We start from the raw sequence: 15912 nt of genomic DNA, 5'->3' as shown, positions 1-15912 counted from the left end.
AATAAAATATAAAGGAAGAAAGAATGATTAAACCAAGAGGTCTGTGAAGTATAGCGGTGAACATTGCATTAAGAATATATAAAAACGAACTAGCACAACATTGTAAATCAACTATATTTCAGAAAAAAAAATATAAAAACAACTTTCAATGAGATTCTTCAAAACGAGCCATCCTGTTCTCAGAGAGTTTGGATTGCCACTCTGCGGAGCACTTCAAGGACTTTCCACACATCTCTCTTGGCTTCTCTGACTTCTTCTGTCTAATGTGGGCTGATACATTTCAGCCACTATACAGTAATCAGTGTGAGGTGTTAGAGCTTCCATTTCCACAACTCTGTGAGTTCCTTCATATACCTTTTGCTCCTACACACAAGGGGGAAAAATGAGATGATAAATGGTTTCCCGTAAGTCATTGATTTGCTCTATTTTTGATAAAACTAAGTTGTTCATGATCAGTTTAGATGGGCTGTAGGGTGTCTTCCGAGACACATCCTCCTTCTCCAGAGTCCTAGCTCACAGACTGAGAAAGGCACAGGTCACATGGCTGTGGAGGAACCACATGACTTCTCCCTAGTGATGCTGATTGATTGACCCAGTGGTCAGAGTCTCTTTTTTAAGAATTTGAACTGTGCAGTGAGGAGAATGGAGTAGATTTGGAGGCAGTTGTAGACATGTGGCATGTGACCACCGAGAAACAGAGTGAGATTCTTTACAACTTGCTTCTCCATTTCTCCTTCCCAGTGACTACAAAGCCTGGCAGCACTTTATTTCTTGCTTCTGGCTGTTGAAAGATTGATCATTACCTTCGAGTAAAAATCCTCCTCTCCCCTCCACTTTTCTATTTGAACAAGTTTGAATGGATTTCTGTTTTCTACAGCCAAAGGAACCCTGTCTTAGATGGACACCAAAAAAAAAGGAACATTCAATTAACCACCAAACCAAAATAAAGGCACCAATGGAGGATTATAATATCAGAGCAAAACTGGCACTAATATATAATGATCTGATCCAAAAGCCACTTTAAAATAAGAGGTGTAAAGTCCATAAAAATGAATATTTGTGACAATCAAATGGAATTAAATATTGTTAATACCAATCTCTAGATATGCAGGGAAAATCAAAAGGAAACCAGCTGAATGACGGAAAAGGTGCAAACACACGTACACACAATTCTGATGGCGATGGTAACCACTAATTGCTTATCAATGAGGGTGAAAGTGAGAAGGAACTAAAAAAAGATAAGGAAAAATAAGAGGGGATAGAGTAGCAAAAGACAGGACCTATTTTATGGTTAAAATGTTGTTTAAGCAAAAGAAAAAATACCAAACTTATCTATTCATCTGAACTTACCTTTTCCAGTGAATTGTTAATTACAAAGACACGGTATACTAGCCCATAATATTCCACTGATACATTTTTTCCTTTTTGGTCTCTATATGGTAAGTTGTGAGCATGGAGATTCACCAGCAAAGATCCATTAACTTGGGTTATATTCGTGACTGGAGGATCTATTTTTGCTGAGGAAAGAATAGGAAAATTTGACAATATCACTCAAAAATGTAATATTTCATATGGACACATTATGCATAATAACAAATCATTATTAAATTCAGGGATCTGGCAAAAATCATTATGAAGAGATACTGCTAACACCTAAAATATAAATATCTGAGAAGTTTCTTTGCAGATGATTCTTTATTTGCCAAGACATATATTCTGAATCAGCTTTAAGAGGACATTTATCAATCATTTCCACAGCCTGCAGTGATTGTTTTGGAAAACGAAGTATAAAAAGTTATTTGGGTGAAGATCTTAGTGTAAGGCAAATATTTTGTAGGTCCTTAAAGATGTAAAATTTCAAAGCAGCTTGAAAATCATTTGAAGACTTGTTGCTATAAACTTATTTCAACAGAATTATGTTATATACTATGGAATAGCAGGAGGAGGATCAAGAGAGAATTTTTGTTTCTTGCATTCTTCTATCAATAATCAGATGATTGTTAACTAGGAAAGAAAACTAAATAAATTGTCACTTTAATTTCCCCCAGATTAACTATAGTAATTCTAAATGATTTAATTTGTTAATGGGTTTTGTTGTTGTTTTCTTGTTCGGCATTCATTATGTATTTTTAGTTTGTAGATACATATCTTTTATAATTCTTGAAAAGTAGCCATGATCAATCAACTTAGAGATAGAGATAGAGATAGAGACACACATGCTTTTATTCTAGAATTTCAGTTCAATATCTGTTAGCATTTCTCATTCGATTTTCCATATGTCATTTTCTTTTTTCTTTTTCCATCTTTTTTTTCTCCGTGGAGTATTCTGAAGGGTTTCTTCAGAGCTGTCTTCCAGTCCATCAGTTTACTACTTTGTCATGTCTAAACTGATCTTTAACCCCCCAAATCAACTTTTTGAATTTCAATGATTATATTTTTTTCATTTCTATGAGCTCTATTTGGGTCTTTTTCAATCTATTTGGTCTGAGTAATATTTTGTCCTTTGATTATGTTTTTATTCCCTCTGTTATTTCTTTAAGCTTATTTATTTTATTATCTGCTTCCAATATTACAAATCCTTGAAGCACTGGTCCAGCCAGTACTTGTTTCTTCCAACCTTGCTTGTGTTGATCTGCTTCCTTGTGTTTTTATTGTGAACACATGTTGAAAGGTGATGTTTTCTTTTTTGTTGTTTGGTTAGAATTTTTAAAATTTTAAATACACTTTTTATCACCTTATAAGACAGATACAGACAAATAAATTGTGAGGATATGGCTCAACAAATCTTTACAAATAAACACTCCTGTATAGCTACCACCCAGAACAAAAACCAGGACATTACCAGCACTCCAGAAACCTCCTTCACCTTTCCTCCAATCACTTAACCCCAGAGGATAACCACAATTTTCCTAACTTTTATCGCCATGTACATTCATTTTTGGAATCATACAATATACACTTTTTTGTGTGTCTGGCTTTTTTCACTCTTTCACTTTTATTTGTATATATATAATTATGGGCTGAATTGTGCCTCCCCTCAAATTCATAGGTTGAGGTCCTAACACCCAGTACCTCAGAATATGACTGCATTTGGAGATAGGGTCTTTTTTAAAAAAGCATATGGCTTTTTAAAAAATGAAGTCATATGGGTGGTATGGGTGGTCCCTAATCCAATATGACTGGTGTCCTTATAAGAAGACACATACAACTGAGCACAGAGGAATGACCATGGAAGGACACAGCAAGAAAGTGGCCAAGGAGAATGGCTTCAGAAGAAGCCAAACCTGTGGACACCTTGATCTTGGACTTCCAGCCTCCAGAAGTGGAGGAAAATAAATTTCTGTTGTTTAAGCCACCCAGTCTGTGGTATTTTGCTATGGTAGCCCTGGCAATCTAATACATACACATCTATCCATGTTGCATGTATCAGGAGTTTGTTCTTTTGGGGCTTCCTTGGTGGCTCAGTGGTTAAGAATCTGCCTGCCAATGCAGGAGACACAGGCTCGAGCCCTGGTCTGGGAAGATCTCACATGCCACAGAGCAACTAAGCCCGTGAGCCACAACTACTGAGCCTGTGTGCCACAACTACTGAAGCCTGCGCACCTAGAGCCTGTGCTCCTCAACAAGAGAAGCCACCACAATAAGAAACCCGCACACCACAACGAAGAGTAGTCCCACTCGTCGCAACTGGAGAAAGCCCGTGCACAGCAAAGGAGACCCAATGCAGCCAAAAATAAGTAATAAAAAAAAAATATATATATATATATATATATAAAGAATGCTATAAAAACATTTAAAAAAAAGAGTTTGTGGGCCTCCCTGGTGGCGCAGTGGCTGAGGGTCCGCCTGCCAATGCAGGGGACACGGGTTCGTGCCCTGGTCCAGGAAGATCCCACATGATGTGGAGCAGCTGGGCCTGTGAGCCATGGCCGCTGAGACTGTGCGTCCGGAGCCTGTGCTCCGCAACGGGAGAGGCCACAATGGTGAGAGGCCCGCGTACCGCAAAAAAAAAAAAAAAAAAAAAGAGTTTGTTCTTTTGATTGCTGTGTGGTATTTAATTGTATGAATAACACAATTCATCCACTGTGTTATTCACAGACTTGTAGGTTGTTTCTAGTTTTTGGATATTCTGAGTAAAGTAGAAGGAACATTCTTGTATATGTCACTTGGGAAACATGCATTTTGTTGAGAATATAACTAAGAGTGGAATTTCTGGGTGATAGAGTTTCTTTTTTTTTTTTTTTTTTGCGGTATGCGGGCCTCTCACTGTTGTGGCCTCTCCCGTTGCGGAGCACAGGCTCCGGACGCACAGGCTCAGCGGCCATGGCTCACGGGCCCAGCCGCTCCGCGGCACATGGGATCCTCCCAGACCGGGGCACGAACCCGTATCCCCTGCATCGGCAGGCGGACTCTCAACCACTTGCGCCACCAGGGAGGCCCTGGGTGATAGAGTTTATATATGTTTAGCTTTTGTAAATTCTGCCATTTCCCCACAGTAGATAGACCAATTTATATTCCCTTCAGCAGTGTATGAAAGTTCCCATTTTTTTTCACATTCTCTCTAATACTTGGCATTATTATTTTTAAAAAGTTTACTTTTGGCCATTCTGGTAAGTGTGTTGTACCAATTTATTGTGTTTTTAAGTTGCATTTCCCTGATGACTAATGGAATTTCATATGTTCATTGGCCACTTGAATATTGCCTTTTGTAAAAAGCCTGTTCAAGTCTTTGCCCATTTTTAAAATTAGTTGTCTTTTCTTTTTATTACTGATTTGTAAGAGTTCTTTGTACATTCTGGACACAGTCCTTCGTCCAAAACATGCACTGTGAATATCTTCTCTCTATGGCTTGCATTTTCAACAGAGTACCAAGATCATTCAATGGGTAGAGAATACCTTTTCAACAAATGATGCTGGGACAACAGGATAGCCATATACAAAAGAATGAAGTTGGACGCTTACCTCACATAATATGTAAAAATGAACTTAAAATTGATCAAAGATTTAAATGTAAGAGCCAAAACTATAAAACTCATAGAAGAAAGCTTAGGATAAATCTTCATAGCCTTGGGTTTGGCAAAGAATTCTTAGATATGACACCAAAAGCATGAGTAGCAAGAGAAAAAATAGGTAGATTGGACTTCACCAAAGTTAAATACTTTGGGGTTTCAAATTACACCATTGAGAAAGTGAAAAGACAAATCACAGAATGGGAGAAAATATTTGAAAATCATATATCTGATAAGGTAATGGTGTCCATAATATACAAAAAACTTAAACTCAGTAATTAAAAGATAAATCATTCAATTTCAAAATGGGTAAAGTATCTGAATGGACAATTTTCCAAGGGAGATATGCAAATGGCCAATAAACACATGAAAAGATGCTCAACATCACTAATCATCAGGGAAATGCAAATCAAAATCACATGAGATACCACTTCACATGCACTAGGACTGTTATAATCAAAAAGTGACATAGTGGTGCTAAGGATGTGGGGAAATAGGAACCCTCATACACTCCTGATGGGAATGGAAAATGGTGCAGCTGCTTTGGAAAACAGTCTGGCAGTTTCTCAAATGGTTAAACATGCAGTTACAGGGTGACCAAGTGATTCCACTCCTAGGTATATACCCAAGAGAAATAAAAACATGTCTACACAAAAACTTGTACATGAATGTTTATAGGAGCTCTATTCACAGGCACTAAAATGTGGAAACAACTCAAATATCCCTCAACTGAGGAATGGATAAACAAAATGCAGTATATCCATGTACTGCAATATTATTCAGCCACAAGAAGGAACGAAGCACTGATACATGCTACAAAATGGACAAACCTTGAAAACATTATGCTAAATGAAAGGAGCCAGTCACAAAAGATCACATATTATATGATTCTATTCATATGAAATATCAAGATGAGGGAACTCTCTAGAGACAGAAAGTAGATTAGTGGTCACCTAGGGCTGAGAGGCTAAAGGAGGGAGAGAATAGGAGGGTGATAGCCAAAGAGTATGGAGTTTCTTTTTTGTGGTGATGAAAATGTTCTAAAATTGACTATGGGTGATGGTTGTACTTATCTGTGAATATAGTAAAAAATTATTGAATTGTACACATATGAGTAATTGTAAGGGATGTGAATTTTATCTCAATAAAGCTGTTTAATAAATCTAGGTGGAGGCAATGAAAGCCTGTCTGCCCGATGCCCCACACTTGCTCAATAGGCTCAAAATGGCAGTGTGAAAAGGGATGGAAGCTATACAGACTCGACAATATGGACTTCTTCTTGCCAAGACTGGACTGGCACTCCTGCGTGTTCAACTTCCCAGTTGGGAGGACCAGTGCTGAACCCCTAGTATAGTTCACTTTATATAGCAGACTTTTTTGATCCCTTCCAACAGGGACGGGACAAGAGACACTGGAATAGACACTTTTCTGATTGAATATTTGTCTTTCCGCTTCAGTGCTTTTATCAGCCAGTCCCCATGACCACGCCCCACCATGGATGTAGTGAACGCCTTATTCATGAGCATAGTACACCACGATATATTGCTTATGACAGAAAATCTAAGTTAATGTAGAAGTAGTGAAGTCAAGTCTCACACCCACAGGAATGTTCAGCCTTACCATATATCCCATCACTCAGAGCCCCCGGCTTCATAGGAAGGTAAGGTGGACAATTGAAAACTCAGTTTGACAGACAATACCTTGTGAGGTGATATGTGAATTTGTACATGCTCTAATCTTGTGACCAATATATGGTGCTATTTCTTCCATGGAAAGAATTTACTGGTCTAGGATACAGGAAGTGGAAGTAGGAGGGGCAATTCTCACTAGTAAACTCAAACCACTCAATGGTTTGTTTCCCATACACTTGATCCTTAATTCTTCTGGGTTATAACAACAATTGTTTCAAAGAATTGGAAGTTGAGGCTGCCTCCTGAAGGTTGGGAGCTCTTTATGCCATTTAACCAACAAGGAGGAAATGCAGTGCTTCTGTTGTCTAGGGTGACTGGTTCCAATTATCAAAGGGAAATAGAATTATATATACAGCGGGGTCAAGTATGCTTGGTATCCTCGGAGGTGCCTCTTAGAACTCCTATATTCAGTGATAAAAATTAATTTAAGACTATGTTAAGTTAATATGAGAAAGATCAAAAGGACTCAAACTCCTCAAGAATGAAAAGTTGAGGTGCTGGCTGAAAAGAAAGAGAACGTTGAGTTAAATCATGAGAAAAGCAGTTATAAATATTAACTACAGCTTCATGACTAGTTGCCATTGTGAGGACTGTAATAGATACCCATATTTTCTGTCTTGTTATGCATATCTTTGTACATATACATTAAACTTTTTTTCTCATACCTTTTGTCAACTATTTTATATAAGGTCTGTTGGCAATGGCTCCTTTTATAATTTACATCATAGATTATAGTATATTATTCTGACATTATGACTAAATTAGAAGAATATACATCATTGAGAAATGGATACAAGAGAGCACTTTTTGTCTCCTCTTTTGGAGAGGTGACTTAAAAGTCTTAATTTCCTCAATAGAAAATTTTTCTAATGTGTATTTTCAAGAACTTAACCGTCATGTTTAGGAATAACCCCATATGGCTCCTTTTCTGCTATCTAAAAATACTTCTTTTTTCTAGCAGGCAACATCCTGGCAGTGGGATAGAGTGTCAGCTCTGAATCAGAGGCAGCCGAATTTGAATTCTGAGACCTGGGCTACTACGTAAGTTTCTGTGCCTTGACTTCCTGGGCTGTAAATGAGAATAGTAAAAGCCATCTGCTATAGAGCTGTTCTGAGAATGACATCAAATGAGACAATGGTGTGGACCTCACCAAAGCACAGGGCCTGGTAGCTAGCTAACCATGCTGCATGAGGTCTATTCAAGGGCACGAAAAGCAAATGCAAAGAAACTCCATGGAACTCACTTTCCTACCAGGGAGAGAACCGCTGTGTCATGGTCCAGCCTGAGTGGACCCCAGCCAGGGTCGTCCTCACTCTCCCGTAGTAAAGTTCCCACATGTCTGACGTTTCATTGGTAAGGTCACAGAAGAACTCTCGAATACCCCAGCAGTCCTCTTTATTTTTCCATTGTCTCTGTCCATACCTATAGAAGGGAAAAGACAAAAATCTGCATTCCTTTATTCCATTGAAGGAGTCTTCAGTTTTTTCAGTCTATTCAGTTTTCAGACTGGCTGAAATTTGTCCTCCAATATCAGCACCACTGTGAAAGTTGACAGCTGTTCTTAAGTATCTTAAAAAATGTTTAATTAATTAAAGTGCTATCAAAGTGCTATCTTGTTGAAATATAAACTCAAGCTTGATCCCTTCTGTAACGCTAGCATAAGGGTTTTTGGATTTTTAGTACTTAGTGAAGTTTTTCTCCTGGGGTCTGAACCAACTTCCATTTTTGACTACGAGCTCTCCATGTCCTTCAAGCTCCTGAGGTTTCAACAATTTGTGGTTTCCCTCACTTATTTTCAGCTTGCTGTTGAGTAACGTGGCTGATTCTGAGAAGTTGCCACCACTTTTCATCTCAGGTGACACTTACCCAACACATAACGTCAACCTCTTTTTTGACAACTGAACGAGGGTTGTAGGAAGGGCTCTTTAAGGAGTTTTGTAATTAGAGGCTGGGAGAGAATGGGGAGAACCCTGGAAGAAAACGTAATGAGGCGAAGTGCCAGATACGTTGATTCAGCTTAAGACTGTGGGATGGTGTAACAGCAAAAGGGAAGATTAATGCTTCCCTTCCTTACCAGTCACAAATCAAAGAAAATGCAATAAGATGATGGTGGGAACAGAGAAGGAATTAGAGGCTGGGGAGAAAGCTTCCAAAATATTTGTTGAAGGACTTGAAATATAACTTTTTAGCCATATAATGAAGAGTACTGCTGATGTCTGTACTCTGTAAACTATATGCTGACAGCAGTTTCATTATATTAGAAGACACCATAAGAGTAGAACCAACAACATATATTAAGCACACTTTAATGTTTTCTAACTCTTATTAGACGTTGCCTTTGCTAGCTTAATTTAGCTGTAATGACTGGGTTCTTTTTTAGTGTAATACTTCATTTTTTGACCTATCCTAAATGGGACAGAAACTGTCAGTAGACCCATGAGAACTGGATAGACCCAAAACGAAAGATTTTGAAAATATAAATCTGCATTGTGCTATTGAAAATATCACATAGGTAGGAATGGATCCAGGTATTCTGAAATTTATACAAATTTAAGAGCTCTATTTAAGAAAAAGACTTACAACTATGAAATTTTTCCATGGGGCCCTAAAGTTTAATCTTCATTAATTTCATGGAAAAACAACGTCTAATCTACTGTTTATGTTGAACCATAAATAGGCCCACTTTGGATATGTTTATACTGCCTACAGGGAAAGAATAAAAAGATCATCAATCCCCTCTTCCTACAGGGAAGCATTTCCAACGACGCACAAATCTGGTTTTGGAGTGGAGAAATCTTTATTGTAAAGATTTGTGAAGTTTACAGTTGCTACATAAAATATGTTGAGAAAAGCAGCAGTTAAAGACCGAGAAACTTCTGGAAATAGTCCTTCTGAAGTTAGTGAGAGCTTGATAAATGGAAAAATCTGACTTTGGATATACCCCATGCTGGAGAGACATGAATGAATTTATGGCATAAAAATTGCTACTTTGGTCCATAGCTACATCTAATCTTCTGAATTTCTAATAGAAAATCATAAAAGCTAAACTATAATATCTCCTGTCTTATGTTCAGCCAGAATCTCAATCTATGTAAGAGAAGGAAGAGCTTCAACTCCTATCGGCATACTCCCACCCCCAGCCCCCTGAACAGAGATGTGTGAAGGGGAAAACCTGCCATTTGCAAATCAGGAGCTTCTGTTTCCAGGCCGCAATCCAGGAAAGGAGTGGATTATATCTGAGTTTTGGCAACGATCCACTAGAATTAGTCTGAAGATCACACAGGTTGAACACGCCTCAGTGTGTTCCAATTTGCATTCATGCTTACAGGAAGCGTTCATTTTTGAAAGGAATTTTCTAAATAGTAAACCCACTCTAAAGAAATGACCTTTAAATTGAAAATGTAGTTTACACACTCACATCCATGTGTCCCACAACTTCTTTTTCAACTATCAATAGTGTCAATTTAATTGAGTACCTATTAGGTGCTAAACAAGTTGCTTCTAACATTCAGTGGACAAGTGTGTATTGAGAGTCTCTGTTGTGAAGCCAAAGGCTGACCCTGTGAAGTCTCAGTGCTGGGTCTCTGAGGGATGAAGTATCTCCCGTCACAGATTACACGTCATCATGCATTTTGTGTCACCTTCAGGGAAGACACACTCCTGCCCCCACCTCTGCTTCTTCTCAACCTTTCTGAAACTGACAAAAGTTCAGACCCTAACACTCCATCGCCTTCTAGAACATGGAATCTTAGTGGCCATCTCTACTAGCTGGAGGAAGCTCAGATTACTTACATTTTATACTGCACAAAATAGATACTGCTGTTGCCGGGAAAAGCCCGCCCAGGCTGCCAGTGCAAAATGTTGTGAAAATTTTGGGACTGAAAATGTACTCGTTGAGGTTTCAGAGACTCGTAGGCTGGCTGAGTTTCTAAAACAATAAGAAATGGAGCAACACTGAACATTGATATGAGCACCATCATTATTAGCCATAATTTTCAATGTAATAATACCTGCATCAGGATTCTTTGAAATAGTTGCTATAGGTGCAGATGGTGGAAGTGGAGCCCAGAAATCAGCATTTTTGATCTTTGATGTGATGATTTTGATGCATGCTAAAGTCTCAGGACAGTTGTGATCCAGACTATAAGAACATACGTGATAAACTCCCACCCCACTCCTAAGCTGGAGAGGAAGTAACAGCAGTGAAAGATAGTATTGTCCTTAATTCCACCCCTGGTGGTGATGGAATGTAATGACTGAGATGAAAGGCCTCACCAAGGCCACTTTGCCCACCTTCCTAGGAGACCCTGTATTACTGCTCCTCTGAGGCAAGCTTTCGCCTGGATTCTATTCTGCCTCCAGAACCTCAGCCTGGAACTCATTCTTCCTTTCTCTGGTTCTTGCTTCATCTCTTCTTCCTACTTCATTGCCCTCCACCTCTCTCAGCTGACCTGACTTTATGGCATGTAGGCCGGTTCCACTCCTGAGTGGATGCTCTTACCTGCTTGCATCCTGGTTCCAAGTGCCCGAGCATAACTGCTCAGGTGGAGTGGTCCAGGCTGTGGAGGGAAACTGCCCAAGGGCTTGCCATGGAACCCAGCATTCCTGAGAAGAGTCTCGACAGGAGTCATAGCAGGAAAGGGGATCATTTCTCACTGGCATAGTTTGTGCTTTCTTGGTCAATTCATGCGACATGAGCGCTCAATCTCACCTACATTTAGTCCACTGGAGGCAAGAGACCTTTGACAAAATTTTATTCTAGGGTCTGAAGGAAACCAGAATACATTACCCCCAAATATGCCTCTTTGACATAAAAATCATTTTGAGCTGAAGGCAATTAAGAAGCAGCAAATGCAGAAAAGCTCTCTTGATCTCCCCCTTTTTTCCGCCTAAAGGCAGGATATAGAGGGCTGGCCGAAAATTTTGTTCGGGTTTTTGGTAGGCGCTTGTGGACAGACCCGAACGAACTTTTTGGCCAACCCAATAAATTCTCCTTTTACTTTACTGGAGACAGATTCTTATCAGTCCAAAGAAGGCCCCAGAAGAATCTACAAATGAAACCTACTCCATTGGTTTTCTCCCACGTATTTACTTTCCCACAAATTCCTCCCTTGGAAGATTAAAACTGCTTTCCTCTGTCCTGTCATGTTCCTACAGGTGTATCGTGCTTTGTTGAAGATGCTACAGAAGCTGCAATTCTGAGCCGCCATTTTGAGTTTCTCTTCATACAGGATGGCCCCTGGTGTTGTGCGCTGCACGCATTAGTAAACTGTTTTATTAATCTGCCTTTTTGTTAAGGAGTCCTAGACGACTTTTTTTTTTTTTTTTTTTTTGTGGTATGCGGGCCTCTCACTGTTGTGGCTTCTCCCGCTGCGGAGCACAGGCTCCGGACGCGCCCGCTCATCGGCTATGGCTCACAGGCCTAGCCGCTCCACAGCATGTGGGATCCTCCCAGACCGGGGCACGAACCCGTGTCCCCTGCATCGGCAGGCGGACTCTCAACCACTGCGCCACCAGGGAAGCCTAGCCGACTTTTTTATTGAATAAATTTGACATGTAACATTGTATAAGTTAAAAAAAAAAAAAAAAGAGTCCCAGCTGAAAACCTAAAATGGGCAGAGGTAAAGCTTCGCCTCTCCAATAGGCCCAAAGTTTCTGCTAAGGGATAGGTGGTGGGCAGGAGAAGTGAGGAAGCACATCCCCTGTCTTTTCCTCATCTTCTACCACTTGCCCCCTGGCTTCTCCAGAGTGGCCTCCTTTCTCCTGGTCCACCATGCTGGGAATGGCCCCATCCGAGGTCTCTGCGCTGGCCCCTCCCTTTTCCTAGAATACTCTTCCCGGGATTTCCACATGCCTCATTTCTTCATCTCCTTTAGGTCTTTGCTCAAATATCATTAAGGTGGAAGCAAATTCTCCTAAGTCCATGGTCTCAGCTCTGAACATTCAAGATGTGTTACTTTCTAATGAATGGGGCTGTTTCCTTAGGTAGTTATTTTTACCAACCAAATAGTGTCATTACTGTTATTTGGTTTTTGTTTGTTTTTATTTTCATTTTTGGACCTCCTTCAGTGCATCAGGTGGTGATGTGTACTTGGAAAGAGTCAAATGCCACCATTGGTTTTGTTCACCCAGATCACTACCCAATCAATCGTATTTAGCACATAAAATTGTACTTAGCAGAAGTTTTCAGGAGGTGACAGGCATGCACAATTTCCGGAAGATCCTTCCTAGAGTTGATTTGCTATCCTGAACATAGATAGTCCAGTGTCCTTTACCTCGTCTGTCTCCAGATTTCTTCTCTCATTTTTGTAACACCACTGCTAACCTCCATCAAAGAATATAGCAATCCCTCTGTACCAGACACAGGGGAGATTTTACCTGTCTTCATCTGTGAAAAAGATATTATTGTGGTCTTCCTCTTACAGACCAAAATCCAAGCCTTGGAGAAGTAAAAGAGCTGGTGCAGCTGCAGACGGTGAGGCTGATTTTGTACCCAGGCTGTCTGGCCCTGGAGCCTGCCTCTCACCCGTCACAGCAAACCAACAGAAAAGCCTCAGGAGAGAGGAGCTAATGGAGGAAGCAGAACAACGAGAGGATGAAGATATTCCTTCTTCTTTCCCCCCGCCTCCTCCCCCTGGCCGGCCTTCGTTAATCACTGAACGTGTTTGAACCTTAAATGTATATCAGGTCCTGTGCTCAAAGCTTTACATCTTCTTTCATTCTCACAACCACCCAATAAGGTAGGTATTTTTATTAGTAGATTTTACACGTGGGGAAACTGAGGTCTAAAGAAGTTGTGTATCTTGCCCATATGGTTACAGGTCTGGTAAGATACAGAGCCAAGGTCATTTGGGTAGCACTTAAATTCCTGCCATATTCTGCTAATTGAGTTCTTGGTCTGACCAAAGACCAAAGGCATAGTCTACTCAGATCCACACATTTCTGGGAAATGGAGGATTGAATTGTTTTTATGTTATCAGTCCTGGGCAACTGTACAGTCTTGTGAAAGTTACTTGAGACACTTATACTGAGAGGTACCCATCTGTTAACTGGGGGTCCTAATGGCCTTTCTCAGAGGTATGTTGGGATGATAAGATGCTCTCTGCTCTTGAAGAGTTCTCCATGGATCCCACCAGCAAATTCTCACATGTTGTTTATTTATGGTCTATTCTGTGCTAGGCACTGCTCTAAGCACTTGTCATGTATTAACTCATTTAAGCCTCACAGTGACCTACAATCCCCACCTTACAGATGAAGTAATTGAGGCAGAGGGGGTTTAAGCTAGTTGCCCCAGTTTTTCTAGATAATAAAATGGCAGAGTTGAAATCCAGATTCAGGCAGTCTGCCTTAGGAGCTATGCTGGTAACCAGTATGCTATCTTGTCCTTGAAGGTGAAAGAAGGGCTCAGGAGACAGAGAGGGGTGTATGTTTGTCCTGTGGGAAGTTTTTGCACCCACAAGAGTGCCTCTCTTTAGTAGCTACTCGTGAAGTCCGCATGCAGTTATTCAGGCTGCAGAGAGAAACGGATCCTGTGTCTGTCTGGACCCGTTTGTGACAGGAGAGAGCTGAAATTTTTACAAAGCCCAGAAATGCACCACCGCCATGTCTAACAGTCCCCTTGAGCAGACTCAGATGACAAAGCTGTGAGCAATTAAAAAGAAATGAAGCACTTACCTACCACACCAGGCAGGAGGACAGCGATGAGGAAGCCTAGAAAGCAACATTTAGGTGTCATGGTTGTGAGTGTGATTGGTCAGGTGACCAGCGTTCCCCTCAAGGAGAGGACAGCTCTGGACAGGAGAGGAAACTCGAATCCTCCCACTCAACATCCCCTTTTGGTTGTAACCATGGTTCTTGAAGCAAACACAATTTCATTTTGTTCATAAATTATATTGTGTTATAATTTGGGGGGTAATAAGTATTAAGAATCATTTCAAAAAACATTTGCTGTTAAGTCACTTTGATGTGGACGCTTGTTGTTTTGGGAGCTTTGCTAGCTGAGAAAAGGCAAAACACTGAGGGTTGGTGGCCCGGAGGGCAGGTAGGGTGAGGAATTATGCAAGATGCTCGCAGATGAGTGAAGGAGGGCTTCAGGGATTCTGGCAGAGAGGGCAGAGGGGCTGCCAGGGTGATTCTGAGTAGAGGGCTTGGCAGTTGCAACTATCAGGGCCCCTGGCAGTGGTTCAGGCAGGTGGGGTCTCTGGTTGATTCTTCCTTTTCTTGTCTTCACGGAAGCTCCTCGCATAGCCTCCCTGGTGTAGACCTCATACCCTCTGCCCACCTCAGCCTCTCTGGAGGGCTGCCTCCCACCCTCCACAGCCGCCCCGGTCAATGGGCCCCATTCAGCTCATGCTTCTTCCTTTTCCATTCCTGCCCTCGGTTTCCAGCAACCTAGCTGATAAAGATTTTGAGCCCATCAAACCAAGTAATTCCTTAAAAGGATGAATGCGGGGGCAATGTTCATTTTGAACTACATTAAATCTTTGTCCTATCTTCTTATCTAATCAAACTAGGTCATCTGGTTTTTGCCCATGATTCACGTCATCAGTTTTATGACCAAAAAAAAAATTTTTTTACCACATGTTTTTAGAGACACTAAAATTATACATTAAAGCACAAGAAAGTCATAAAGATTTTTTTAAAGAGGCTTTTTGGGTCAAAAGAAGAAATATATGCTGGTTTCTTTTTCCTCTTGGGTAGTCAAACTTTCAAGTTCTTGGTAGAATAGCCCTTTTAGTAAGGAAGAGTGATGGCTGCTGAGCAGTACTAATTAATCAATAATTATTTAAGTAATAATTAATTAATTAATTAATGCAAGAACATATATTTTCTGCCCTACCATGTGCTAGGCATTGTTCTCAGCAGCAAGGATGCAGCAGCAAATAAAATAGACATTGCCCTACCTACCCAAACCAGACTTCTAAAGGGGGAAGTAGGCATACTGCCCCAGCAGGATGCAGGGTGTTTCCCAGTGCCGTTGTGCTGGGTCAGACTTCTGAATCCAAACTCCTTATCTCCTCCAGGTGAAACTTCCATTGCTTCTAAGTTGGCTTAGGCTTTCAAAGAAGAAACAAGCAGCCTATCTTAGGTGCCCTTTGCACCTTCTGGGGACTCCTTGTCTCCTAGCCTTCTCAGCATCATCCTTCATTTCCTTGCTCATGTTAGCCACTGAACTCTAGACTTTTCATTCACCTTGGTTTTAAATGGGGAA

General features: G+C 40.6%; 1 protein-coding gene across 1 annotated transcript; it reads right to left on the bottom strand.

Annotated features, from left to right (window-relative positions):
* Positions 1-213: 213 nt before the first annotated feature.
* Positions 214-14436, bottom strand: IL22RA2 (interleukin 22 receptor subunit alpha 2). Its single transcript, XM_060115374.1, is given in 5 exon segments — positions 214-363; positions 1351-1517; positions 7945-8123; positions 10494-10629; positions 14376-14436. Coding segments are annotated over 5 exon segments (693 nt in total).
* Between the last annotated feature and the right edge of the window lie 1476 nt (positions 14437-15912).

This window comes from Mesoplodon densirostris, chromosome 12 (assembly GCF_025265405.1).
Source record: "Mesoplodon densirostris isolate mMesDen1 chromosome 12, mMesDen1 primary haplotype, whole genome shotgun sequence".
Classification (NCBI taxonomy): Eukaryota; Metazoa; Chordata; class Mammalia; order Artiodactyla; family Ziphiidae; genus Mesoplodon; species Mesoplodon densirostris.
The sequence above is the reverse complement of the archived record's forward strand: the minus strand, read 5'-3'. Positions and strand labels throughout refer to the sequence as shown.